Source organism: Anomaloglossus baeobatrachus, chromosome 2, assembly GCF_048569485.1.
Source record: "Anomaloglossus baeobatrachus isolate aAnoBae1 chromosome 2, aAnoBae1.hap1, whole genome shotgun sequence".
In the NCBI taxonomy this organism is placed as follows: Eukaryota; Metazoa; Chordata; class Amphibia; order Anura; family Aromobatidae; genus Anomaloglossus; species Anomaloglossus baeobatrachus.
In genome coordinates, this window is record NC_134354.1 from 748,403,828 (window position 1) to 748,431,637 (window position 27,810).

Below are 27,810 nucleotides of genomic sequence, written 5' to 3' on the forward strand. Positions count from 1 at the left end.
AACTCAATATACAGAAATCTGGACTGAGATTTGCAAAGATTAATTTTTTTTTTTTTTATACCCCTTGTGTAATATTTTCTTTACTGTCATCTTGTCCAGATAATTATGTTAGTTCTGGCTTGGAAACTAGAAGCAGAAAACATGGGCTTTTTCACAAAGGAGGAATGGTTAAAAGGAATGACATCTTTACAGTAAGTTAAATGAAAATTGGAAGAATTCTTAAAGCCGGGAGATAAGTTTGTCCTTAAATTTCCTGATTTATAGGCGTGATTATGTATTTTTTTTTTTGCCCTAGCGTTTATGTAAAATGAAGCTTCTCATTGTACATTTGGTGACCCAATTCCTCATTAATCCTGAGTGCTGCGGTCTTCACTCACTCAGTGTCAGGGCGGCCTCTTCTCTGCACTTCTTTGCTCTTTGTTTTTCTTCAAATCATATAATCTGCCCTCTATGAAGACTTGGATGCTTTCTTCCCTCTCCACGCGCTGATCTATTATGTAGAACTCTCCCTCTCCATCTTACAGATGTCTCTGGCACCTTTCTTTGCTGCTGTTATGGATTTGTGCTGGGACTTGAGCTGAATCTAGAACGTCCATGTTTCAGTCTATATATGAACATCATTGCTCAGGTCTCCTAACTGAACTGAAGCTTTATATATTCCTATGAAGCCTTTCCTTTGGGTCACACCTGAAACCTGGTTGGAAGTTTTTAATCAAGACTACTTAGAAGGTTGATTTTTCTGCTTAACAAGTTTTAGTTGCCATACAGGGCAGATGCTATCTGTGTTATACAGCTTACATCTGCCTAGAACAGCAGTGACTGAAACTTGCTCAGATCGCTGCTGTTTAACCATTTAGATACCATTTTAAAACTTTGCTGCTCACTCAACGGGCCGCCATTGGCCTCCTGCAGCACGGTCACATCATGCTGATGGGTGCAGTCATAGTTTGGGACCTGCTGAAGCCCCTAATGGATGTTTGGTGTTCCTGTGGAGGCCAGACATAGGGGCTGGTTGTCAGGATAGTAGCAGATCCCCTGCAGTAGAATAGCTAAGATGATGGAGGGGCTATTCTGCCAGAGGGGGGAGTCCAGACATCCAGGTTCATAGGAAATCATCCTGTACACTATATATTACAGTATCCTACAAAATAAAGTTTTTCTCATAACTAAATAATAAATCCAACAATAAATCTACAAATATTTTATTCATAAAATAATCTCAACAATTAAAAATTAGGAGGAAGGAGGCCGATGTAAGGCAAAAAAATATCATAATATAAAAATATATTACCAAAGATGACCACAAGGTGGCATCATTGGCTCAGAAAACGATATGTTCAATGCATAAAACAATGGCTAAATTTTGATATAATGTGATATAGGCTGCCACATTTAAAATAAATAAATCGCCTAGTCTTGAAATGGTTAATTTTGTATTTCAGAGGCAAACGAGCCCCCCCCCAAAAAATATATTTATTTAAAAGGTGGCCGTAGCCTTTACAGGATAATATCAGTAGACGGGTGACGAATGAGCCGAGCGTGCCGACTAATAATCTTCTGTGCCCATGTCCTGATAACTCTTCTTCTCGTGGTTCTTTTTCAGATGTGACTGCACAGAGAAGTTACAGGGTAAATTTGATTATCTACGCGCTCAACTGAACGAGAACACTGCCTTTAAGAATATTTACAGATATGCTTTTGATTTTGCTAGGGTAAGTCCATGCACCGTCCCTTGTCCGTAGGGCCGAGCCTCAGAGCGATGACGTCATATTTGATATGGTTGTGTCATTTAAAGGGTATCTCCACAGGGCGACTCTGATAAGTTCAGAAGTAGCAGTTTCTGATACTTACCCCCTTGTCTGTTATTCCATTCATCAAAAGCTTTACCTCACTTTATCAGCATAAAAATGCACACCTTGGCACTGATATAATATAATGTCTCTCTGTGTCTGTCTCTGTGTCTGTCTCTGTCTCTGTGTCTGTCTCTGTGTCTGTCTCTGTGTCTGTCTCTGTGTCTGTCTCTGTGTCTGTCTCTGTGTCTGTCTCTGTGTCTGTCTCTGTGTCTGTCTCTGTGTCTGTCTCTGTGTCTGTCTCTGTGTCTGTCTCTGTGTCTGTCTCTGTGTCTGTCTCTGTGTCTGTCTCTGTGTCTGTCTCTGTGTCTGTCTCTGTGTCTGTCTCTGTGTCTGTCTCTGTGTCTGTCTCTGTGTCTGTCTCTGTGTCTGTCTCTGTGTCTGTCTCTGTGTCTGTCTCTGTGTCTGTCTCTGTGTCTCTCTGTGTCTGCCTCTGTGTCTGCCTCTGTGTCTGCCTCTGTGTCTGCCTCTGTGTCTGCCTCTGTGTCTGCCTCTGTGTCTGCCTCTGTGTCTAATGACCCTCACACCCCCCAAAAAATACCTTATTATAATTTATGCCAGATGTTGCTGAAAATCTCCTGATCACAGTAAGCTTAGCATGACCTCTACAGATCCACTGTGTTTTTTAAGAACCATGTGCATCTTACATCACTGTAATTGATTAAACTCAAGCCTAAGTAGATCTCCCGTAAGAATCCATTTGAGCTGTAGGATGTCCGATGAGGACACTAATGGGGGTTCTCCGAGAAATCTGATAAACAAAGTATATTTAAAAATTAAACTGGTTTTCTACCTTTTTTTCTTTTTCGCTCCTAATTGGGAGACCCAGGCAGTGGGTGTATAGCTACTGCCTCTGGAGGCCGCACAAAGAACTACACTTAAAAGTGTAAGGCCCCTCCCCTTCTGGCTATACACCCTCCCGTAGGAGTACGGATTCCTCAGTTTTAGCTTTGTGCGCAGGAGGTCAGACACGCACGCATAGCTCCATTGTTTTTAGTCAGCAGCAGCTGCTGACTATGTCGGATGGAAGAAAAGAGGGCCCATACAGGGCTCCCAGCATGCTCCCTTCTCACCCCACTGTATGTCGGAGGTGTTTGTAAGGTTGAGGTACCCATTGCGGGTATGGCGGCAGGAGCCCACATGCTGATTCCTTCCCCATCCCTTTTTACAGGGCTCTGGGTGAAGTGGGATTTACTGGTCTCCAGGCACTGAGACCGTGCTCCATCTACAGCCCCTGGAGAAGATGCTGGATGGAGCGGAGTACATCAGGGACATGGCCCTGCTTCCTCAAGGTACTCTGTGTCCCCGTGCATTTGGCGCTCACACCGCAGCATGCTGGGTGTTGTAGTGCGCCGGGGACATCAGCGCTGCGGCGCTTGTGCCATGGCCTCATTCAGCTTCGCTGAAGCAGGCACACTTCTGGGAATCGGTCGCGCCGGCCGCTGGGACTGCGGCGCGGCTGGCACTTGTGGTGCGCCGGGGACTTCAGCGCGGGCCGCGCTTTTACGGCGGCCGCGCTGATAACTCGAGTCCCCGGCTTTTGCGGCCTGCTTCCGTTCGTTCCCGCCCCCAGACCTGCCAGTCAGGAGAGGGGCGGGACGCTGGTCAGTGCATCAGCGCCGAGGGCTGGAGTCGTTTTTACATACTCCAGCCCTCACAATCGGCACAGAGGGGACACTGTTTCCCGCACTTTTGTTTAGGAACTCCCACGGACCGCCCCTCTCCACAGACGCCGGCAGCCATTCCTGCTGACACGCTGAGCTGCAGAGGGGAGCCGGGGAGACCCAGACAAGGAATTCTGCGCCTCTTACCCGCTATTCAGCGGGCGGTAAGCAGCCCTCAGGGCTCACCCCCTCTTGTGCCAGTAGTATTCTTAGTATTTTGTTTCTACAAATACTTTGTATTGCATAGCGCTGGTCGCCCTTTGGCTATAGACTCTCTCACATTGCAGAGAGCCAGCAGCATGTCGTCCGTAAAACGCAAGGGTGCCAAGGCACAGACATTATATGCTTCCTGCACCGCATGTGGGACTTTTCTACCGGCAGGCTCCACGGACCCCCATTGTGTGCAGTGCTCGGCCCCTGCGGCGCTTGCACAGTCGGGACCTCTGCTGGACGTGACCCAGGGTGTACCACCTGTGAATGCTGTCCAGGTGACAGGAACTGAGTTTGCAGCTTTTGCTGACAGAATGTCTCTCACTATGTCACAAATTCTTGACACATTGCGAGCTAGGCCTGTACTTCAGGCCACGGACACTGTGCAATCATTGCCCCCTGGTCCCCCTCAGCTGAGTTACCTCCAAGCTCCGGGACGGGCACATACACCTCAGGGTGAAGACTCTGACTCGGACGATGGCCCCGGGCAGCCTAAGCGGGCTCGCTATGACGGGCCTTCACATTCATCTCAATGGTCAGGATCCCAGCGAGATGAATCTATGGGTGATGAGGCGGACGTAACTGATCAAGATTCTGATCCTGGGACCGCTCTCAATCTAGATACACCAGATGGTGACGCCATAGTTAATGATCTTATATTTAACATCAATAAGATGTTAAATATTTCCCCACCAGCTCCTCTTGTAGAGGAGTCAGCTTCGCAGCACGAGAGAATCCATTTCAGATACCCTAAGCGTACATTAAGCACTTTTCTGGACCACGCTGACTTTAGAGACGCAATCCAGAAACCCCACGCTTATCCTGAAAGGCGTTTTTCTAAACGGCTTAAAGATACACGCTATCCTTTTCCCCCTGAGGTGGTCAAGGGTTGGACCCAGTGTCCAAAAGTGGATCCTCCAATTTCCAGGCTTGCAGCTAGATCCTTGGTTGCAGTTGAAGATGGAGCGGCACTTAAAGATGCCACTGACAGGCAGATGGAGCTCTGGCTGAAATCCATCTATGAAGCGATTGGAGCGTCATTAGCGCCATCTTTTGCGGCCGTATGGGCACTCCAAGCTATCTCAGCCGGGCTTGCGCAAGTCGACTCAGTCACACGTGCATTTGCCCCGCAGGTAGCACCTTTGACCTCGCAAATGGCGGCATTCGCGTCGTACGCGATTAATGCTGTTCTTGACGCTACAAGCCGCACGGCAGTGGCGTCAGCCAACTCCGTTGTTTTGCGTAGGGCCCTGTGGTTGAGACATTGGAAAGCAGATTCTCATTCCAAGAAGTGCTTAACCAATTTGCCTTTTTCTCGTGACCGATTGTTTGGAGAGCGTTTGGATGAAATCATCAAACACTCCAAGGGTAAGGACTCATCCTTACCGCAACACAGACAAAACAAACCCCAACAGAGGAAGGGTCAGTCTGGTTATCGGTCCTTTCGAGGACCGGGCAGGTCCCAGTTCGCCTCGTCAAAAAAGACTCAAAAAGACCAGAGACGCTCAGATTCTTGGAGGTCTCAGTCACGCCCAAAAAGGACAGCCGGAGGAACCGTTGCCAAGACGGCGTCCTCCTGACTTGCGGTCTCCGATTCCCACACCCGCGGTCGGTGGGAGGCTTTCCCACTTTGGCGACATTTGGCTGTCACGCGTCAAAGACCGTTGGGTGAGGGATATTCTGTCTCACGGGTACAGGATAGAGTTCAGTTCTCGTCCGCCAACTCGTTTCTTCAGAACTTCTCCACCACCAGACCGAGCCGATGCTCTGTTGCAGGCGGTGGCCGCTCTAAAGGCGGAAGGAGTGGTGACCTCCGTCCCTCTTCAGGAACAAGGTCACGGTTTTTACTCCAATCTGTTTGTGGTCCCAAAAAAGGACGGATCGTATCGACCCGTCCTGGATCTAAAGTTGCTCAACAGACACGTAAAAGTCAGGAGGTTCCGGATGGAATCCCTACGCTCCGTCATAGCCTCAATGTCTCAAGGAGATTTTCTAGCATCAATAGATATCAAAGATGCGTATCTCCACGTGCCGATTGCACCAGAGCATCAGCGTTTCCTACGCTTCGTCATACACGACGAACACCTGCAGTTCGTAGCGTTACCTTTCGGTCTGGCAACAGCCCCCCGGGTCTTCACCAAAGTCATGGCAGCAGTAGTAGCTGTTCTGCACTCGCAGGGTCACTCGGTCATCCCGTATCTAGACGACCTGCTTATAAAGGCACCCTCTCAAGAGGCATGCCAGCACAGTCTGAAGGTGGCACTAGACACTCTCCAGAGTTTCGGGTGGATTATCAACTTTCCAAAGTCTCATCTAACCCCGACCCAATCTCTGACTTATCTTGGCATGGAGTTTCATACTCTCTCAGCGATAGTGAAGCTTCCACTGGACAAGCAGTGCTCGCTACGGACTGGAGTGCAATCTCTCCTTCAGAGCCAGTCGCACTCACTGAGGCGCCTCATGCATTTCCTAGGAAAGATGGTAGCAGCAATGGAGGCAGTCCCGTTCGCGCAGTTTCATCTGCGCCCTCTACAATGGGACATTCTACGCCAATGGGATGGGAAATCGACGTCCCTCGACAGGACTGTCTCCCTCTCTCAGACTGCCAAGGACTCTCTGCGTTGGTGGCTTCTCCCCACCTCATTGTCACAGGGAAAGTCGTTCCTTCCCCCGTCCTGGGCAGTGGTCACGACGGATGCGAGCCTATCAGGGTGGGGAGCGGTGTTTCTCCACCACAGGGCTCAGGGGACGTGGACTCAGGAAGAGTCCACCCTGCAGATCAATGTTCTGGAAATCAGAGCAATCTATCTTGCCCTGCGAGCCTTCCAACAATGGCTGGAAGGCAAGCAGATTCGGATTCAGTCGGACAATTCCACGGCGGTGGCGTACATCAACCACCAAGGGGGAACACGCAGTCGCCAAGCTTTTCAAGAAGTCCAGCGGATTTTGACGTGGGTGGAAAGCAGAGCGTCCACCATATCCGCAGTTCACATCCCAGGCGTGGAAAACTGGGAAGCAGACTTTCTCAGTCGCCAGGGCATGGACGCAGGAGAATGGTCCCTTCACCCGGACGTGTTTCAGCAGATCTGTTGCCGCTGGGGGACGCCGGACGTCGATCTGATGGCGTCACGGCACAACAACAAGGTCCCAGTTTTCATGGCACGGTCTCACGATCACCGAGCACTGGCGGCAGACGCCTTGGTTCAGGATTGGTCGCAATTCCGACTCCCCTATGTGTTCCCACCTCTAGCATTGTTACCCAGAGTTCTCCGGAAAATCAGGTCCGACTGCCATCGAGCCATACTCGTCGCTCCAGATTGGCCAAGAAGGTCGTGGTACCCGGATCTGTGGCATCTCACGGTAGGCCAACCGTGGACACTACCAGACCGTCCAGATTTGCTGTCTCAAGGGCCGTTTTTCCATCTGAATTCTGCGGCCCTGAACCTGACTGTGTGGCCATTGAGTCCTGGATCCTAGCGGCCTCAGGTTTATCTCATGAAGTTGTTGCCACAATGAGACAGGCTAGAAAACCATCCTCAGCTAAGATCTATCACAGGACGTGGAAGATATTCTTAGCGTGGTGCTTGGCTCAAGGGTTTTCTCCCTGGCCATTTGCATTGCCAATTTTTCTTTCCTTCCTGCAGTCTGGGTTGGAAAAGGGTTTGTCGCTTAGCTCTCTTAAGGGTCAAGTCTCCGCGCTATCCGTATTCTTTCAGAAGCGCTTGGCACGGCTTTCTAAAGTACGCACGTTTCTCCAAGGAGTTTGTCATATCGTTCCTCCTTACAGACGGCCATTGGAACCCTGGGATCTGAACAAGGTTCTCATTGCTCTCCAGAAGCCGCCTTTCGAGCCTTTGAAAGAGGTTTCCCTTTCTCGGCTTTCACAAAAGGTAGTTTTTCTTGTGGCGGTCACGTCTCTTCGAAGAGTGTCCGAGCTAGCGGCGTTATCTTGCAAATCTCCCTTCCTGGTGTTTCACCAAGACAAGGTAGTACTGCGTCCAATTCCAGAGTTTTCTCCCAAGGTGGTTTCTTCCTTTCATCTCAATCAGGATATCACTTTGCCATCTTTGTGTCCGCATCCAGTTCACCAATTTGAAAAGGGTTTACATCTGTTGGACCTGGTGAGAGCACTCAGGATTTACATTTCTCGCACGGCGTCTCTACGCCGTTCTGATGCGCTCTTTGTCCTAGTCGCTGGTCAGCATAAGGGATCGCAAGCTTCCAAATCCACCCTGGCGCGGTGGATCAAGGAACCAATTCTTCACACATACCGTTCTGCTGGGCTTCCGATTCCATCTGGACTGAAGGCCCATTCTACCAGAGCCGTGGGTGCGTCCTGGGCATTGCGGCATCAGGCTACGGCTCAGCAAGTGTGCCAGGCGGCTACCTGGTCGAGTCTGCACACGTTTACCAAACACTATCAAGTGCATACCTACGCTTCGGCAGATGCCAGCCTAGGTAGACAGGTCCTTCAGGCGGCGGTGGCCCACCTGTAGGAAGAGGCTGTCTGACAGCCCGTTCATGTGGTATCTTTTTACCCACCCAGGGACTGCTTTTGGACGTCCCACTGTCTGGGTCTCCCAATTAGGAGCGAAAAAGAAGAAGGGAATTTTGTTTACTTACCGTAAATTCCTTTTCTTCTAGCTCCAATTGGGAGACCCAGCACCCGCCCTATTTGTTCTTAGGGTTTCGTTTTTCGGGTGCACATGTTGTTCATGTTGTTTCTTAAGTTCTCCGATCTTGTTATCGGATTGAATTTGTTTTTGAAACTGTTATTGGCTTTCCTCCTTCTTGCTTTGGTACTAAAACTGAGGAATCCGTACTCCTACGGGAGGGTGTATAGCCAGAAGGGGAGGGGCCTTACACTTTTAAGTGTAGTTCTTTGTGCGGCCTCCAGAGGCAGTAGCTATACACCCACTGTCTGGGTCTCCCAATTGGAGCTAGAAGAAAAGGAATTTACGGTAAGTAAACAAAATTCCCTTCTTTTTTTTTTTTATTTAGCAAAAGGGTATGCTTTATCTAGTGCACTCTTGTCTGGATTTTAAAGATGGCAACTTCCATCTAGCAGTGTCCTATGATGGGCTGCATATAGAGCATCTGTGAGACAGACGTCCTTCCTGCACTGTGCACTGAAACTGTGAGGCTGACTGAGATGGGCTGTGGTTGCATTTTTGTACTTTCCCATTGCTTTTAACGGTGCAGTAGTGCTGAAAGAATTGACACGCTCTTCTTTCAAAAACCCAGTATTTTCCATTTGTTAGTGGGGAAAAGAAGGGAATTTTGTTACTTACCGTAAATTCCTTTTCTTCTAGCTCTTATTGGGAGACCCAGACGATTGGGGTATAGCTACTGCCCTCTGGAGGCCACACAAAGCACTACACTAAAAGTGCAAGGCCCCTCCCTCTCTGGCTATACCCCCCCGTGGTATCACGGGTACTCCAGTTTTAGTGCCAAAGCAAGAAGGAGGAAGCCAACAACTGGTTTAAACAAATTAACTCCGAGTAACATCGGAGAACTGAAAAACCGTTCAACATGAACAACATGTGTACCCGCAAACAGCAAAAACAATCCCGAAGGACAACAGGGCGGGTGCTGGGTCTCCCAATAAGAGCTAGAAGAAAAGGAATTTACGGTAAGTAACAAAATTCCCTTCTTCTTCAGCGCTCTATTGGGAGACCCAGACGATTGGGACGTCCAAAAGCTGTCCCTGGGTGGGTAAAGAAATACCTCTTGTTAGAGCTGCAAAACAGCCCCCCCCTACGGGGATGTCACTGCCGCCTGCAGGACTCTTCTACCTAAGCTGGCATCCGCCGAAGCATAGGTATGCACCTGATAATGCTTGGTGAACGTGTGCAGACTCGACCAGGTAGCCGCCTGACACACCTGTTGAGCCGAAGCCTGGTGCCGTAATGCCCAGGACGCACCTACGGCTCTGGTTGAGTGGGCTTTTAGCCCTGAAGGAACCGGAAGCCCAGCAGAACGGTAGGCCTCTATAATTGGTTCTTTGATCCATCGAGCCAAGGTGGCTTTAGAAGCCTGCAACCCCTTGCGCGGACCGGCGACAAGGACAAAAAGTGCATCGGAACGGCGCATGGGCGCCGTGCGGGAAATGTAGATCCTGAGTGCTCTCACCAGATCTAGCAAACGCAAGTCCCTTTCATACCGGTGAACCGGATGAGGATAAAAGGAAGGCAATGATATATCCTGATTAAGATGAAACGAGGATACGACCTTAGGGAGAAACTCCGGAATGGGGCGCAGCACAACCTTGTCCTGGTGGAACACCAAGAAGGGAGCCTTGGATGACAGAGCAGCCAGCTCAGACACTCGCCGAAGCGATGTGATCGCAACAAGAAACGCCACTTTCTGTGACAGGCGAGAAAAAGAAACTTCTTTGAGAGGCTCGAAGGGCGGCTTCTGGAGAGCCACTAGTACCCTGTTCAGATCCCATGGATCCAACGGCCGCTTGTACGGGGGCACAATATGACAGACCCCCTGCAGGAACGTGCGCACCTTAGGAAGACGTGCTAGACGCTTCTGAAAAAACACGGATAGTGCCGAGACTTGCCCTTTAAGGGAGCCGAGCGACAAGCCCTTTTCCAACCCTGATTGCAGGAAAGATAGAAAAGTGGGCAATGCAAATGGCCAGGGAGACACTCCCTGAGCAGAGCACCAGGTTAAGAAAATCTTCCACGTTCTGTGGTAGATCTTAGCAGAAGTTGACTTCCTAGCTTGTCTCATTGTGGCTACCACTCCCTGGGATAATCCTGTTGACGATAGGATCCAGGACTCAATGGCCACACAGTCAGGTTCAGGGCCGCAGAATTCTGATGGAAAAACGGCCCTTGAGACAGCAGGTCTGGACGGTCTGGAAGCGACCACGGTCGGCCGACCGTGAGATGCCACAGATCCGGATACCACGATCTCCTCGGCCAGTCTGGGGCGACGAGTATGATGCGGCTGCAATCGGATCTGATCTTGCGTAGTACTCTGGGCAAGAGTGCCAGAGGCGGGAATACATATGGGAGGCGGAAGTGCGACCAATCTTGCACCAAGGCGTCTGCCGCCAGCGCTCTTTGATCTCGCGACCGCGCCATGAATGCCGGGACCTTGTTGTTGTGCCGAGACGCCATTAGGTCGACGTCCGGCACTCCCCATCGGCGACAGATTTCCTGAAACACGTCCGGGTGAAGGGACCATTCCCCCGCGTCCATGCCCTGGCGACTGAGGAAGTCTGCTTCCCAGTTTTCTACGCCCGGGATGTGAACTGCGGATATGGTGGATGCTCTTTCCTCCACCCACATCAGAATGCGCCGGACTTCCTGAAAGGCTTGCCGGCTGCGCGTCCCTCCTTGGTGGTTGATGTATGCCACCGCTGTGGAGTTGTCCGATTGGATTCGGATCTGCTTTCCTTCCAGCCACTGTTGGAAGGCCAGTAGGGCAAGATACACTGCCCTGATTTCCAGAACATTGATCTGAAGGGTGGACTCCTGCTGAGTCCACGTCCCCTGAGCCCTGTGGTGTAGAAACACTGCTCCCCACCCCGACAGACTCGCATCTGTCGTGACTACTGCCCAGGATGGGGGCAGGAAGGATCTTCCCTGAGACAATGAGGTGGGAAGGAGCCACCATTGCAGAGAGTCCTTGGCCGTCTGGGAAAGAGAGACTTTCCTGTCTAGGGAAGTCGTCTTCCCGTCCCATTGGCGGAGAATGTCCCATTGAAGTGGACGCAGATGAAACTGCGCAAAGGGAACTGCTTCCATGGCTGCCACCATCTTCCCTAGGAAGTGCATGAGGCGCCGTAAGGGGTGCGACTGGCCCTGAAGGAGCGATTGCACCCCTGTCTGTAGGGACCGCTGCTTGTTTAGCGGAAGCTTCACTCTCGCTGCTCGAGTATGAAACTCCATGCCAAGATACGTTAGTGACTGTGTCGGTGACAGATTTGACTTTGGAAAGTTGATGATCCATCCAAAAGTCTGGAGAGTCTCCAGCGTAGCCTGTAGACTGAGTTGGCATGCCTCTTGAGAGGGTGCCTTGACAAGTAGATCGTCTAGGTAAGGGATCACCGAGTGTCCCTGAGAGTGCAAGACTGCTACCACCGCCGCCATGACCTTGGTGAAGACCCGTGGGGCTGTCGCCAGACCAAATGGCAGAGCTACGAACTGAAAATGGTCGTCTCCTATCACAAAACGTAGAAAACGTTGATGTTCTGTAGCAATTGGCACGTGGAGATAAGCATCCTTGATGTCTATTGAGGCAAGGAAGTCTCCTTGAGACATTGAGGCAATGACAGAACGGAGGGTTTCCATCCGGAACCTCCTGGCGTGCACATGTTTGTTGAGCAGTTTTAGGTCCAGAACAGGACGGAATGAGCCGTCCTTTTTTGGCACCACAAAGAGATTGGAGTAAAACCCTCTCCCTTGTTCCTGAAACGGTACAGGAACCACTACTCCCTCCGCTCTTAGGGAGTCCACCGCCTGCCGCAGGACATCTACACGGTCTGGGTGTGGGGAGGTTCTGAAGAACCGAGCTGGAGGACGAGAACTGAACTCGATTCTGTACCCGCGCGACAAAATGTCCGTCACCCACCGGTCTTTGACCCGTGACATCCAAGTGTCGTAAAAGCGGGAGAGCCTGCCCCCGACCGGAGATGCGGAGGGAGGGGACTGGAAGTCATGAGGTAGCCGCTTTGGAAGCGGTTCCTCCATTTGCTTTCTTGGGGCGTGAATGAGCCCTCCAGGAATCTGAGTTTCTTTGCGTCCTCTGAGTCCCTTTGGACGAGGAGAATTGTGTTTTGCCCGAACCTCGAAAGGACTGAAACTTCTGCTGCCACTTTCTCTGCTGAGGTTTGCTTGATCTGGGCTGGGGTAAAGAGGAGTCTTTACCCTTGGACTGTTTAATGATGTCAGCCAGTGGCTCGCCAAACAGTCTTTCTCTAGACAAAGGCAAGCTGGTTAAACATTTTTTGGAACCAGCATCTGCTTTCCAGTCCTTTAACCACAATGCCCTGCGCAAAACTACCGAATTGGCAGACGCCATTGAGGTGCGGCTGGTAGATTCTAGGACCGCATTGATAGCGTAAGACGCAAACGCGGACATCTGCGAGGTAAGGGACGCCACTTGCGGCACCGCTGGATGTAAGATAGCATCCACTTTCGCTAAACCAGCTGAAATAGCTTGTAGCGCCCATACGGCTGCGAATGCTGGAGCAAACGACGCGCCGATAGCTTCATAGACAGATTTTAACCAAAGGTCCATCTGTCTGTCATTGGCATCTTTAAGTGAAGCGCCATCTTCCACTGCAACTATGGATCTAGCTGCAAGTTTGGAAATCGGGGGATCCACCTTTGGACACTGGGTCCAGCGCTTGACCACCTCAGGGGGGAAAGGATAACGTGTATCCTTAGAACGTTTAGAGAAACGCTTTTCTGGATGAGCATCGTGTTTCTGGATTGATTCTCTGAAGTCAGAGTGATCCAACAGAGCACTTAATTTACGCTTGGGATAGAGGAAACGAAATTTCTCCTGCTCTGCCGCTGCCTCTTCTGCTGAAGGGGTTGGGGGAGAAATATCTAACAGCCTATTGATGGCTGAGATAAGATCGTTTACCATGGCGTCCCCATCCGGGGTATCCAGATTGAGAGGGGTTCCAGGATTAGACTCCTGATCACTCTCTTCAGACACATCACAGGGAGACTGATTGCGCTGAGACCCTGAGCAGTGTGATGACGTTGAGGGTCTTTCCCAGCGAGCCCGCTTGGGGTGGCTGGGGCAATCATCTGAGTCATCATACTCATCCTGAGAGGCCGGGGACCCCCTTGCAGTCTGGATTAAATCCAACTGCGGAGGGTTAGAGGACATAGACCTCGCCGTGTCCATAGACTGAGCCCCAGGCATGGATTGCAAAGTTTCCAGGATTTTTGCCATAGTCACCGACATATTAACCGCAAAAACTGCAAAGTCTGACCCTGACACCGGGGCAGGACTTACAGGCGTCTCAGCCTGGGTCACTATCTCTCCTGACTCCGGCTGGCGAAGCAGCACCGGATCTGAGCATTGCACACAATGGGGGTCTTTGGAACCTGCTGGTAGAGCAGTCCCACAAGCAGCACACACAGTGCACACAGCCCTAGCCTTGGCAGCTTTGCGTCTTGTGGATGACATGCTGCTGCTTCCTCAGAGCGATCTGGGGTATTCAGCCAGGAAGCGACCTCACAGTGCAAGAAATCAATAAATCTCTATGTCCAGTGACACAATACACTAACATACACTGAGGCACTAGAGGGGCCAGCTGAAAAGCCGCTTACCGCCCGCTAAAGAGCGGGTGTGTGGTCTTCCAAAGCCCCTCAGTCTAGGTCTCCCAGAGCCTTGCGTCCTTCTTCCAGCCAGCCATGCATGTAATGGCTGCCGGCGTCCTGAGGGAAGAAGGGGGGCGGGCCCTGGGCGTTCCTGACCAAGAGCGGGAAGCCTGCTCCCTCTGTGCCTAGTGTGAGGGCTGGAGCATGTAAATCAGGCTCCAGCCCTCCTCGCTGCCGTGAAACAGCGTCTCTCCCCTACCCTGATTGACAGGGTGGGGGCGGGAACGATCGGAGCTGCCGGCGTCCTAGGCCCAAAAGCCGGGGACTAGAGTTATAAACGCCGCCGCCGTAAAAGCGCGGTCGGCGTATCCCCGGCGCACCACAAGTCACAGCAGCGCCGCCCGGTCCAGTGAGGGTCGGCGCTGCGTTCCCAGAACACAAAGTCCCCCAGATGACTGTAGGAACACCAGCTCAGTGTACGGTCCCCGGCGCACTACAACACCCAGCCAGCCCGGAGTGTGTCTGTGCCTGCCGGGGACACAGAGTACCTGTATGATGCAGGGCCCGGTCCCTGATGGTACTCCTGCTCCGTATCCATCAGGTTCTGATGGGTCTGTGGATGGAGCCCGGCGACAGAGCTTTGAGGCCGGCAGGATCCCACTTCCACAGAACCCCCAAGGGGATGTGGAAGGAAAAACAGCATGTCAGGCTCCAGCCCTGTACCAGCAATAGGTACCTCAACCTTACAACACCATCCAGGGGTGAGAAGGGAGCATGCTGGGAACACTATATGTGTCCTCTTTTCTTCCATCCGAACTAGTCAGCAGCTACTGCTGACTAAAATCTGTGGAGCTATGCATGGAATGTCTGACCTCCTTCGCACACAAAGCTAAAACTGGAGTACCCGTGATACCACGGGGGGGTATAGCCAGAGAGGGAGGGGCCTTGCACTTTTAGTGTAGTGCTTTGTGTGGCCTCCAGAGGGCAGTAGCTATACCCCAATCGTCTGGGTCTCCCAATAGAGCGCTGAAGAAAAAGGATGTGTGAGATTTCTTACATGTCATTGATTTTGCTGGTACTGTAAATGCCGCTTTTAATGTTGCCTACAACACAGTGTGAACATGGCCTATTGGTCATAATATTTACTGTATTTTCCGGTGTATAAGACGACCCCCAACTTTTCCAGTTAAAATATAGAGTTTGGGATATACCGTATATACTAGAGCAGTGGTGGGCAATTAATTTTCCCATGGTGCCGCATGAGAAATTGGGATTGGTTTAGAGGGCCGGACTAATATAATTACCTCAGTTCTACCCAATATACTACATCACTACACCCCCTCCATATACTACACCTGTAATAAACTACACCACTACACCCCTATATACTACACCTGTATTATCCTACACTCCCTCCATATACCTGTAATATACTACACCCCCATATACACCTGTATTATACTACACCACTATATAATACACCTCCGATATACTAAATCATTACACCCCTATATACTACACCTGTAATATACTACATCACTACACCCCATATACTACACCTGTAATATAGTACACCTCCATATAGCACACCTGTAATATACTACATCACTACACCACTATATAGCACACCTGTAATATACTACAACTCCATATAGTACACCTGTAATATACTACATCACTACACCCCTATATACACCTGTAATATACTACACCTCCATATAGTACTCCTGTAATATACTACACCTCCATATAGTACACCTGTAATATACTACACCTCCATATAGCACACCTGTAATATACTACATCACTATACCCCCATATACTACACCACTATATACACCTCCATATAGCACACCTGTAATATACTACACCCCCATATGTCACACACCCTGCTCCCCATACAGCCTACACCCCCATATCACACACACTACACCCCATACAGCCTGCACCCCCATATCACACACACTACACCCCCATATGTCACACACCATGCCCACATGTCACCCTGCCTATACCCCAACTTACCCCTCTCAAACACTCTGCACCCCTTCACATCCTTCTGTCAGTCTGCAGCCCTCATATGCCACTCACCCTGCAACTCCATCTTTCCACATATGCCACTCACCCTGCAACTCCATCTTCCCACATATGCCACTCACCCTGCAACTCCATCTTCCCTCATATGCCACTCACCCTGCAACTCCATCTTCCCTCATATGCCACTCACCCTGCAACTCCATCTTCCCTCATATGCACTCACCCTGCAACTCCATCTTCCCTCATATGCCACTCACCCTGCAACTCCATCTTCCCACATATGCCACTCACCCTGCAACTCCATCTTCCCACATATGCCACTCACCCTGCAACTCCATCTTCCCTCATATGCCACTCACCCTGCAACTCCATCTTCCCACATATGCCACTCACCCTGCAACTCCATCTTCCCCCATATGCCACTCACCCTGCAACTCCATCTTCCCCCATATGCCACTCACCCTGCAACTCCATCTTCCCCCATATGCCACTCACCCTGCAACTCCATCTTCCCCCATATGCCACTCACCCTGCAACTCCATCTTCCCCCATATGCCACTCACCCTGCAACTCCATCTTCCCACATATGCCACTCACCCTGCAACTCCATCTTCCCACATATGCCACTCACCCTGCAACTCCATCTTCCCACATATGCCACTCACCCTGCAACTCCATCTTCCCACATATGCCACTCACCCTGCAACTCCATCTTCCCTCATATGCCACTCACCCTGCAGCCCCCTCCCCCTCATGTCCCCTCTTTTCTCATTACCAGTCATCATGTGTCCACATCTCCGTCAGGATTCAGTATCTTGCTTTCTGCCCGGCATCCTGTGTCTCCTCCCACACAGTCACATGGGCGTGACATCATCGCAGGTCCTGCAAGATGAATTATTCCGTCTGCTGTGCTGCTTCCTCTCCTGCCCGGCGGGAACTTTTGAAATGACACACGCAGCGCAGTACTGACAACGTCAGAGCGCGCGCGCGTGTGTCACTGACAATTAGTGCCGGCAGGGAACAGAGGAAAGACTCCTGCGTTCCGCTGCCTGCACTGACTGTGCGGACCTGCACAGGATCTCTCCCTGCTCGGCACGCTGCAGCCCGGCTCCACTGCACCGGCTGAAGACGGGCGGGCCGGTCACAGAGAGCAGGCGGGCCGGATGTGGCCCGCGGGCCGCCCCTTGCCCAGGTCTGTACTAGAGTATAAGCTGACCCGCGTAATGTGCCCATTGTTTAGTAATGTCCCCTGCAGTAATGTGCCCATTGTTTAGTAATGTCCCCTGCAGTAATGTGCCCATTGTTTAGTAATGTCCCCTGCAGTAATGTGCCCATTGTTTAGTAATGTCCCCTGCAGGAATGAGTTCATTGGTTAGTAATGTGCCCCCCCTTGTAGTAATGAGCTTATTGTTTAGTAGTGCCCTTATAGGGGTCCCGTTTTTGTCCTTTATTATGCCGTTATTGACACACAATAAACATTATTCTCACCTCTCCTCCATTCCCGTGGTGCCCTCAGCTGCTTCTTGTAGACCGCAAGGCATGCGTCTGATGCACAGTGTTGCTGTTTGCCGTCATGGCTTTACTGCAGGTAAATGCTTGAATGCTTTGCGGTGCCGTAAAGCAGTAAAGCGCTGACAGCAACGGCCCCGTGTATGGGATGCGATCATGGAGGAGTGCTTCTTGCGGACCGCAGGCACCTAGACCCCTCCACGATCACGTCCTGTACACGGGGCCGCTGCTGTCCGCTGACACCACAAAGCATTCAACTGCAATAAAGCCATGACTGCAGCAGCGGCGGCCCCGTGTACAGGACGCTATCAAGAACGGTCTGTGTGCTTGCGGTCTGCCACAGAGAAGCTGAAAGCACCGCGGGAACGGAGGAGAGGTGAGAATGTTTGTGTGTAAGAAGGGGACCCGTAGGAGAACATTATTAAACAATGGGCTCATGCAGCCCGTGCACCGCCGTATAAGACGACACCTGACTTTTGAGAAAATTTTCAAGGCTTAAGTCGCCTTATGCGCCAGAAAATAAGGTATTTTTTAAAAGCAAACTTGAAGATTTTGTGATAACTTTTTGCAATTTTTTAGGATAAGGACCAGCGGAGTCTGGATATAGACACAGCCAAATCCATGTTGGCGCTTCTACTAGGACGAACGTGGCCGTTGTTTTCTATATTCTATCAGTATCTAGAGGTAAGAGAAGACCCCGCTGCCCCCTAAAGCCACATTGACTGTTCAGACCAGGAGCATGGTGTCACCGCTGGCACTAACTGCACGGTCTCTGGCATCAGAGGAACACAGGGCAGCTTCAGTGCTGCGCTGATCAGCTGTCTAACGCATGGCTTGTGAGAGGAAACTGGCCACTTCTGTTAGCCTGCAGAGGTGGCCGGTCACCTTGGCAGCAAGCAGAACACATTAGGAATCCTTCTCTTCTGGAGAGGATTTTTGATAAGAGGTAAATAGCAAAGTTGTGAATTTTTAGAATTACTTCTTAATTGGAAATGCAGATAACAACTCGCTATCTTCGTGTTTTTTTTTGTTTTGTTTTTTTTTTTTTGTATTGTATTCCAACTGCAACCAGTCTGACAAATCACCAAAAAAACACTAAGGGCGGCGTTACACGAGACGATTTATCGACGATCGCACCCGCCCCCGTCGTTTGTGCGTCAAATGCGCACAAAGTCGTTTACCCCCCGTCACACGTACTTGCCTCCCGAACGACCTCGCTGTGGGCGGCGAACATCCTCTTCCTGAAGGGGGAGGGACGTGCGACGTCGCACAGCGGCCGCCCAATAGAAGCGGAGGGGCGGAGATGAGCGGGACGTAACATCCCGCCCACCTCCTTTTTTCCGCGGGACGCAGGTAAGCGGTGTTCGTCGTTCCCGGGGTGTCACACGGAGCGACGTGTGCTGCCTCAGGAATGGCGAACAACCGGCGCGCAGAAGGAGGAACGACTTTATGAAAATGAACGACGTGTCAACGAGCAACGATAAGGTGAGTATTTTTGCTCGTTCACAGTCGTTCGTAGCTGTCACATATGCTACGATATCTCTAACGATGCCGGAAGTGCGTCACTGAATCCATGACCCCGATGACATATCGCCCGATAGATTGTAGCGTGTGTCGCCGCCTTTACGTGTGCACAGCAATGTCAAGATGTCTTACCGCATGCATATTTAGTCTTTTGGGACTTCTATTAACCACTTGAGTTAAGTGACCGGCTCACTTTACAGGCGGCTTGGAAACCATGACTAATGTTTACCAATAAAGCACTACTCTCTTTTTACGACAAATGTGCCTTTCCAGCGCACTTGGTTTATCAGTCCTCCCTAATTTCCGAGTTCTCTGTTTGCCGTCAGTCTCCTGTTGATTTCTTCCATTGGAGAGGGGTGTCTCCATGTGTATTATCCAACATGGCTGTGTGATTGTCACATGAACAAGATGGGATCCAACTCACACAATCCAGTCACTGACTGCAAGCTGAAATCTGCAATATTAAATTGTATTACTTTGCTGACGTCTTCATGTTTTATATCCCACAGCAATCAAAATACCGAGTTATGAACAAAGACCAGTGGTACAACGTCTTAGAGTTCAGCCGCACTGTTAGTGCCGATCTTAGTAACTACGATGAAGACGGTGCCTGTGAGTATATATGGAAGCTGCCATTACGGGCCTTGTGTGCAGGACTGTGGAGCCTGTGAGCCAAACCTCCGACTCCTCACTCCGACTCCACCATACATGGCTCCGGTGTCAGTGATGATTTTACTATAGTAAAATAGTAACGTCAGGTGTTTAATCACTATTATGATACAATAATCAAGATATTTAGATCAAACATAAAATATATTAATTGGAATACAAATTTAGAATACAAAAAAACTTAAGTTGTGAGTATGTAATACACTGTGCAGTAAGTGGCCAAAAAAACAGTTTGCAGCCACAGCGTACTGATTAACATTTGTGCAGTCTATGAATTTGTTCTGAGAAAAAGTATCTCCTCCATCAGATCCTCCTTCATAGAGGACCGCAAATCTGACCTCATTTTAAACTGTAACAATCGTTTTAAATTTTTTTCATAAATCAGTAGTGCACATGAAAATAAGCAACTCTGTAATATTTCTTATCAGATAAATTTGCTTCGCTCTTTGCCAGAACTGATCTGTCGTTATCAACATTCTCAATTCTGAGGTGATATCTGTATTCAGTGAAGACTTTCCCATTACTGATATAGGAGATTGCAGCTGTTACTGATGACATTTATGTAGATAAGAGGGGAGGCGCTCTGACGCTCGCTCCCCCTCCCACTCTGCCTCTCGCTCCCCCTCCCACTCTGCCTCTCGCTCCCCCGCCACTCTGCCTCTCGCTCCCCCCGCCACTCTGCCTCTCGCTCCCCCGCCACTCTGCCTCTCGCTCCCCCGCCACTCTGCCTCTCGCTCCCCCGCCACTCTGCCTCTCGCTCCCCCGCCACTCTGCCTCTCGCTCCCCCGCGCACTCTGCCTCTCGCTCCCCCGCGCACTCTGCCTCTCGCTCCCCCGCGCCCTCTGCCTCTCGCTCCCCCGCGCCCTCTGCCTCTCGCTCCCCCGCGCCCTCTGCCTCTCGCTCCCCCGCGCCCTCTGCCTCTCGCTCCCCCGCGCCCTCTGCCTCTCGCTCCCCCGCGCCCTCTGCCTCTCGCTCCCCCCGCGCCCTCTGCCTCTCGCTCCCCCGCGCCCTCTGCCTCTCGCTCCCCCCGCGCCCTCTGCCTCTCGCTCCCCCCGCGCCCTCTGCCTCTCGCTCCCCCCGCGCCCTCTGCCTCTCGCTCCCCCCGCGCCCTCTGCCTCTCGCTCCCCCCGCGCCCTCTGCCTCTCGCTCCCCCCGCGCCCTCTGCCTCTCGCTCCCCCCGCGCCCTCTGCCTCTCGCTCCCCCCGCGCCCTCTGCCTCTCGCTCCCCCCGCGCCCTCTGCCTCTCGCTCCCCCCGCGCCCTCTGCCTCTCGCTCCCCCCGCGCCCTCTGCCTCTCGCTCCCCCCGCGCCCTCTGCCTCTCGCTCCCCCCGCGCCCTCTGCCTCTCGCTCCCCCCGCGCCCTCTGCCTCTCGCTCCCCCCGCGCCCTCTGCCTCTCGCTCCCCCCGCGCCCTCTGCCTCTCGCTCCCCCCGCGCCCTCTGCCTCTCGCTCCCCCCGCGCCCTCTGCCTCTCGCTCCCCCCGCGCCCTCTGCCTCTCGCTCCCCCCGCGCCCTCTGCCTCTCGCTCCCCCCGCGCCCTCTGCCTCTCGCTCCCCCCGCGCCCTCTGCCTCTCGCTCCCCCCGCGCCCTCTGCCTCTCGCTCCCCCCGCGCCCTCTGCCTCTCGCTCCCCCCGCGCCCTCTGCCTCTCGCTCCCCCCGCGCCCTCTGCCTCTCGCTCCCCCCGCGCCCTCTGCCTCTCGCTCCCCCCGCGCCCTCTGCCTCTCGCTCCCCCCGCGCCCTCTGCCTCTCGCTCCCCCCGCGCCCTCTGCCTCTCGCTCCCCCCGCGCCCTCTGCCTCTCGCTCCCCCCGCGCCCTCTGCCTCTCGCTCCCCCCGCGCCCTCTGCCTCTCGCTCCCCCCGCGCCCTCTGCCTCTCGCTCCCCCCGCGCCCTCTGCCTCTCGCTCCCCCCGCGCCCTCTGCCTCTCGCTCCCCCCGCGCCCTCTGCCTCTCGCTCCCCCCGCGCCCTCTGCCTCTCGCTCCCCCCGCGCCCTCTGCCTCTCGCTCCCCCCGCGCCCTCTGCCTCTCGCTCCCCCCGCGCCCTCTGCCTCTCGCTCCCCCCGCGCCCTCTGCCTCTCGCTCCCCCCGCGCCCTCTGCCTCTCGCTCCCCCCGCGCCCTCTGCCTCTCGCTCCCCCCGCGCCCTCTGCCTCTCGCTCCCCCCGCGCCCTCTGCCTCTCGCTCCCCCCGCGCCCTCTGCCTCTCGCTCCCCCCGCGCCCTCTGCCTCTCGCTCCCCCCGCGCCCTCTGCCTCTCGCTCCCCCCGCGCCCTCTGCCTCTCGCTCCCCCCGCGCCCTCTGCCTCTCGCTCCCCCCGCGCCCTCTGCCTCTCGCTCCCCCCGCGCCCTCTGCCTCTCGCTCCCCCCGCGCCCTCTGCCTCTCGCTCCCCCCGCGCCCTCTGCCTCTCGCTCCCCCCGCGCCCTCTGCCTCTCGCTCCCCCCGCGCCCTCTGCCTCTCGCTCCCCCCGCGCCCTCTGCCTCTCGCTCCCCCCCGCGCCCTCTGCCTCTCGCTCCCCCCCGCGCCCTCTGCCTCTCGCTCCCCCCGCGCCCTCTGCCTCTCGCTCCCCCCGCGCCCTCTGCCTCTCGCTCCCCCCGCGCCCTCTGCCTCTCGCTCCCCCCGCGCCCTCTGCCTCTCGCTCCCCCCGCGCCCTCTGCCTCTCGCTCCCCCCGCGCCCTCTGCCTCTCGCTCCCCCCGCGCCCTCTGCCTCTCGCTCCCCCCGCGCCCTCTGCCTCTCGCTCCCCCCCGCGCCCTCTGCCTCTCGCTCCCCCCCCCCCGCGCCCTCTGCCTCTCGCTCCCCCCGCGCCCTCTGCCTCTCGCTCCCCCCGCGCCCTCTGCCTCTCGCTCCCCCCGCGCCCTCTGCCTCTCGCTCCCCCCGCGCCCTCTGCCTCTCGCTCCCCCCCCCCCGCGCCCTCTGCCTCTCGCTCTCCCATCCCCCCGCGCCCTCTGCCTCTCGCTCTCCCATCCCCCCGCGCCCTCTGCCTCTCGCTCTCCCATCCCCCCGCGCCCTCTGCCTCTCGCTCTCCCATCCCCCCGCGCCCTCTGCCTCTCGCTCCCCCCGCGCCCTCTGCCTCTCGCTCCCCCCGCGCCCTCTGCCTCTCGCTCCCCCCGCGCCCTCTGCCTCTCGCTCCCCCCGCGCCCTCTGCCTCTCGCTCCCCCCGCGCCCTCTGCCTCTCGCTCCCCCCGCGCCCTCTGCCTCTCGCTCCCCCCGCGCCCTCTGCCTCTCGCTCCCCCCGCGCCCTCTGCCTCTCGCTCCCCCCGCGCCCTCTGCCTCTCGCTCCCCCCGCGCCCTCTGCCTCTCGCTCCCCCCGCGCCCTCTGCCTCTCGCTCCCCCCGCGCCCTCTGCCTCTCGCTCCCCCCGCGCCCTCTGCCTCTCGCTCCCCCCGCGCCCTCTGCCTCTCGCTCCCCCCGCGCCCTCTGCCTCTCGCTCCCCCCGCGCCCTCTGCCTCTCGCTCCCCCCGCGCCCTCTGCCTCTCGCTCCCCCCGCGCCCTCTGCCTCTCGCTCCCCCCGCGCCCTCTGCCTCTCGCTCCCCCCGCGCCCTCTGCCTCTCGCTCCCCCCGCGCCCTCTGCCTCTCGCTCCCCCCGCGCCCTCTGCCTCTCGCTCCCCCCGCGCCCTCTGCCTCTCGCTCCCCCCGCGCCCTCTGCCTCTCGCTCCCCCCGCGCCCTCTGCCTCTCGCTCCCCCCGCGCCCTCTGCCTCTCGCTCCCCCCGCGCCCTCTGCCTCTCGCTCCCCCCGCGCCCTCTGCCTCTCGCTCCCCCCGCGCCCTCTGCCTCTCGCTCCCCCCGCGCCCTCTGCCTCTCGCTCCCCCCGCGCCCTCTGCCTCTCGCTCCCCCCGCGCCCTCTGCCTCTCGCTCTCCCATCCCCCCGCGCCCTCTGCCTCTCGCTCTCCCATCCCCCCGCGCCCTCTGCCTCTCGCTCTCCCATCCCCCCGCGCCCTCTGCCTCTCGCTCTCCCATCCCCCCGCGCCCTCTGCCTCTCGCTCTCCCATCCCCCCGCGCCCTCTGCCTCTCGCTCTCCCATCCCCCCGCGCCCTCTGCCTCTCGCTCTCCCATCCCCCCGCGCCCTCTGCCTCTCGCTCTCCCATCCCCCCGCGCCCTCTGCCTCTCGCTCTCCCATCCCCCCGCGCCCTCTGCCTCTGTGGCCTGTTTAGGCTTTTCTTCTGTGTGACCGTCCCAGTGCTTGCCTTGTGTTGCCGGTCTGTTCTCCAAAACTACAGAGGATTGGCACATTAGTAACACATCGTTAATTCCGGCATGTCACTACGCTATGCGGGCCCCCCCCCCCCACACAAACTCGCTGACAGGTTCCTGTAATATCTAATTGTCGTATTGTTTGCTCTGTAGTAATTCTCTATACCGATCTCCCCTCTTCACAGGGCCTGTTCTCCTCGATGAATTCGTCGAGTGGCATAAAGTTCGCCAAACGACATTATAGCTAAATTTATTTTGGAATGAAAATACGTGAACTTTTCTGATGCCCCAACACAAAGTGAAGAATCCTCTGAAGCCTTCTACGTTTTCGTTTTTTGTTTTTAATGGAACTGAAGTTTTCTTGTTACACTCGGAATCAGGAAGATCCCGCACGCCGGTCTCATTGCTGACGTTACTGTTTTAAAGTCCTAATGACGTTTACACTTGTCTTAATTCAGATTTAGGGTTTGTCATGGTGCCTACCAGAGATGGCAGAACGTTTTTTTGTTTTTGTTTTTTTTCTTTCCCAGGTTACAAATATTAAAGCCATGTAATTGACTATGTCATCAGCATAACACACACGCAAAACAACGCAAACTGAGCACCACCGAGTGTCTTGGGTTAGAAAAGCAAACTACCACTACTACTCTTGGTCAAACATCATATCTGCATTGTAACTTCTAAACCTCGCACAATTAATTTTTTTTGTCTGCAGACAGCATTTTATCTTTCAATCTTAATCCTTATGGCAAGGAGGTCTCAATATGTGGACACAGCATTTTCTCCTCTTCCCCCCCAACCCCTCCCCCCCCAAATTAGAAATTGCTAAAGATCTTGGCTGCTTGCTACCTTCACAATTAATGACAATATCGTAGGTCCATAATCACACAAAGGGACGATAATATCTGTCAAGTGCTTGAAAAAAGTAAAATACAGGGGGAGTAATATATTTTCCTCATTCCCCTACACACACACACACACACACACACACACACACACACACACACACACACACACACACACACACACACACACACACACACACACTCACACTCACTCACACTCACACTCACTCACACTCACACTCACTCACACTCACACTCTCACACTCACACTCACACACTCACACTCACACACTCACACACTCACACTCACACACTCACACTCACACACACACACACACACACACACACACACCACTCGTTTCCAACCTCTGACTAGTGATGCAGTTGAGCTCTGTTCAGATTAATGTAGGCACCAGATACTGTTTTTTTTTGTAAGAATGCCAACCATCTCTCTTAATCCTGGCCCACCCCTATGCAAACTTTCATGTGGATATGCTGAAATTCTTGAACTCAATATTTTAAGCAATTATCTTGGTAGCAGTAACCTTGAGGAGTTCTAATTAAAGGGGTCTACATCCCACCACCCTCCCCTTTCTTAATGGCACCACTCTACTTCATTGGTTGTGTCTGGTAAAACCAGATGGGGGAAGAATGCTACTGTTTCTGATTCAGCCCAGTTTCTGGTCGCATTTTCTAAAATATGCATTATGACAATTTTACTACTGAAAACATTAGTATGGGTGACAAGATCCTAATGCAACAATACAGATGATACCTGTCTTTGTTGCAATCCAACAAGCCATGCACTGAGCAATCCAGCTTTAAAGAGGACCAACCACCAGGATTTTCCTATATAAACTAAAGCCAGTGCTATACTGGCACTATCATGCTGATTCTATACATACCTTTAGTTGTGAGATTGGATGTATAGTTTCTGAAATATAGTCAAGTAAAGTTTGTGAAATTCACTGTTATTAGATATTCCGTTGCACCTCTCATCAAATAAGTGGGTCGGGTTTTGCTAGTTATTCCTGCCCCTGTCAGCTTGCATTTCCTTCCTCCTCCCCCTTGTCCTTCCTCCCTTCCTCCCCTGTCCTTCCTTCCCCCTTCCTCCCTGTCTTTCCTTCCTCCCCCATCCCCCTCCCATGTCCTTCCTTCCCCCTCCCCTGTCCTTCCTTCCCCCCACCCCTCTCCCCTGTCCTTCCTCCTCCCCCTGTAAAAACAGAAAGGAGAGGAAGGACAGACAGCAGACAGGGGTGGGAATAACTAGCAAAACCCGACCCACCTATTTGATAGCATCTACTGAATATCTATTAAATAACAGTGCATTTCACAAACTTTACTTGCCTATATTTCAGAAACTCTACATCCAATCTCACAACTAAAGGTATGTATAGAATCAGCATGATAGTATCAGTATAGCACTGGCTTTGATTTATATAGGAAAATCCTGGTGGTTGACCCTTTCTTTAAAGCCACATGCAGATTAGCCTGGACGTGCATTGGGGAAGGGGGGGGAGGTGTTGAACTTGGAAGCACAAACACCCACCAATGCACTTCCAGGCTAATAATCCTGATTTTTCTTTTTTCCACGCTGACCCTTCAAATTACTACATGCCAGGTATGATTTATATTGTTGTGCTATCGTCTTTACAGCCATATTGCTTGTTTGATTAGTAAAACAATCCTGACTGGTTCCCCGTTATAGGCGGCTTGGTGTACGTTATCCATTATGTAACTTGTAAAGGACCACCCCCTTGGCACATATCGAAAGCAGTATCCTGTAGAGTCTACATATCTTTCTACAAGACTCAGTTTGGTCCGATGTGATGGCCATCTTTCCCGTGATGCGATATTCTCACCACACTAGTAAGAAAACCCAATATTGGATGAGTAGCGGCTCGTATGTGATTGTAAAGCAAACAGTGTAGGTGCCATCTGCACCATAGGAAAAATGTTAGGATTTCTGGGAATAGCAACTTTTGTTTTGTTTTTGTCTTTATTTGTGTTTTTGGTTACACAGAAGGGTCCTTGTTACTGAGCGTCTCCATTTCTCCCTGCGCTCAGATGTCCTCTCCTGTCCATGTTCCGCAGTTTTAGATCCACTCGTTGCTGCAGATTTTTCTAGTTTGCCAAAGTGTTCTTCTTCTTCTTCTTCTTCTTCCGGTGTCATTTATTTATTATTCTTTTTCAGAAATACATGATGAACCTGAGCAGTGACCCATTTCCGGGTTTACATGTCCAGGAGTGGGTTGTAAAAGTGAGATTAAATGATTATGTATCACTTGCTCTTAACATTTTTATTTTTTTTTTTTTCCTCCCGTTATGTCATGTAAATTATTTGTTCAATTTCCATGCAACATTAAAGGTTTCGTTTTTTTTTGATCCGTTACTAGCTTGTTTTATTTATTTTATTTTTTCCACTTTGAGCCCAATTTATCAAAGCTTTTCATCGGAACTTCGGTAAAGTAAGCTTTGAAAACTCGCAACATTTTTGCACCATGTGTGCATGCACAAATAAGTTACCTCTTTTGGCATCATCGTGCCATTTTCACTCCGCTCTAACAGAGTAGGAACATCTAGGTCATGGCGATGCCCCTCAAATCTTACACCAGACAAGACTGAAGAATTTGTGTTTCTTCGGCGCTCCATTGGGAGACCCAGACGATTGGGTGTATAGCACTGCCTCCGGAGGCCACACAAAGCATTACACTAAAAAGTGTAAGGCCCCTCCCCTTCTGGCTATACACCCCCAGTGGGATCACTGGCTGCTCAGTTTTCAAGCTTTGTGCGAAGGAGGTCAGACATCCACGCATAGCTCCACTGTTTAGTCAGCAGTAGCTGCTGACTATATCGGATGGAAGAAAAGAGGGCCCATACTAGGGCCCCCAGCATGCTCCCTTCTCACCCCATTCCTATTGGCGGTGTTTGTTAAGGTTGAGGTACCCATTGTGGGTACGGAGGCTGGAGCCCACATGCTGCTTTCCTTCCCCATCCCCCTGAGGGCTCTGAGGAAGTGGGATCTTAC

At 52.9% G+C, this 27,810-nt stretch overlaps 1 protein-coding gene across 1 annotated transcript in view; it reads left to right on the forward strand.

Annotated features, from left to right (window-relative positions):
- Positions 1–25,641, forward strand: part of DCUN1D5 (defective in cullin neddylation 1 domain containing 5) — a 57,699-nt gene extending 32,058 nt beyond the window's left edge. The window contains exons 5-9 of the mRNA XM_075334665.1: positions 100–191; positions 1,604–1,712; positions 18,148–18,252; positions 19,602–19,704; positions 24,123–25,641. Of these exons, the coding sequence (XP_075190780.1) occupies positions 100–191; positions 1,604–1,712; positions 18,148–18,252; positions 19,602–19,704; positions 24,123–24,181 (468 nt within the window). The 3' untranslated portion in view covers positions 24,182–25,641. The remainder of the gene's footprint in view (positions 1–99; positions 192–1,603; positions 1,713–18,147; positions 18,253–19,601; positions 19,705–24,122) is intronic.
- Positions 25,642–27,810: the final 2,169 nt, after the last annotated feature.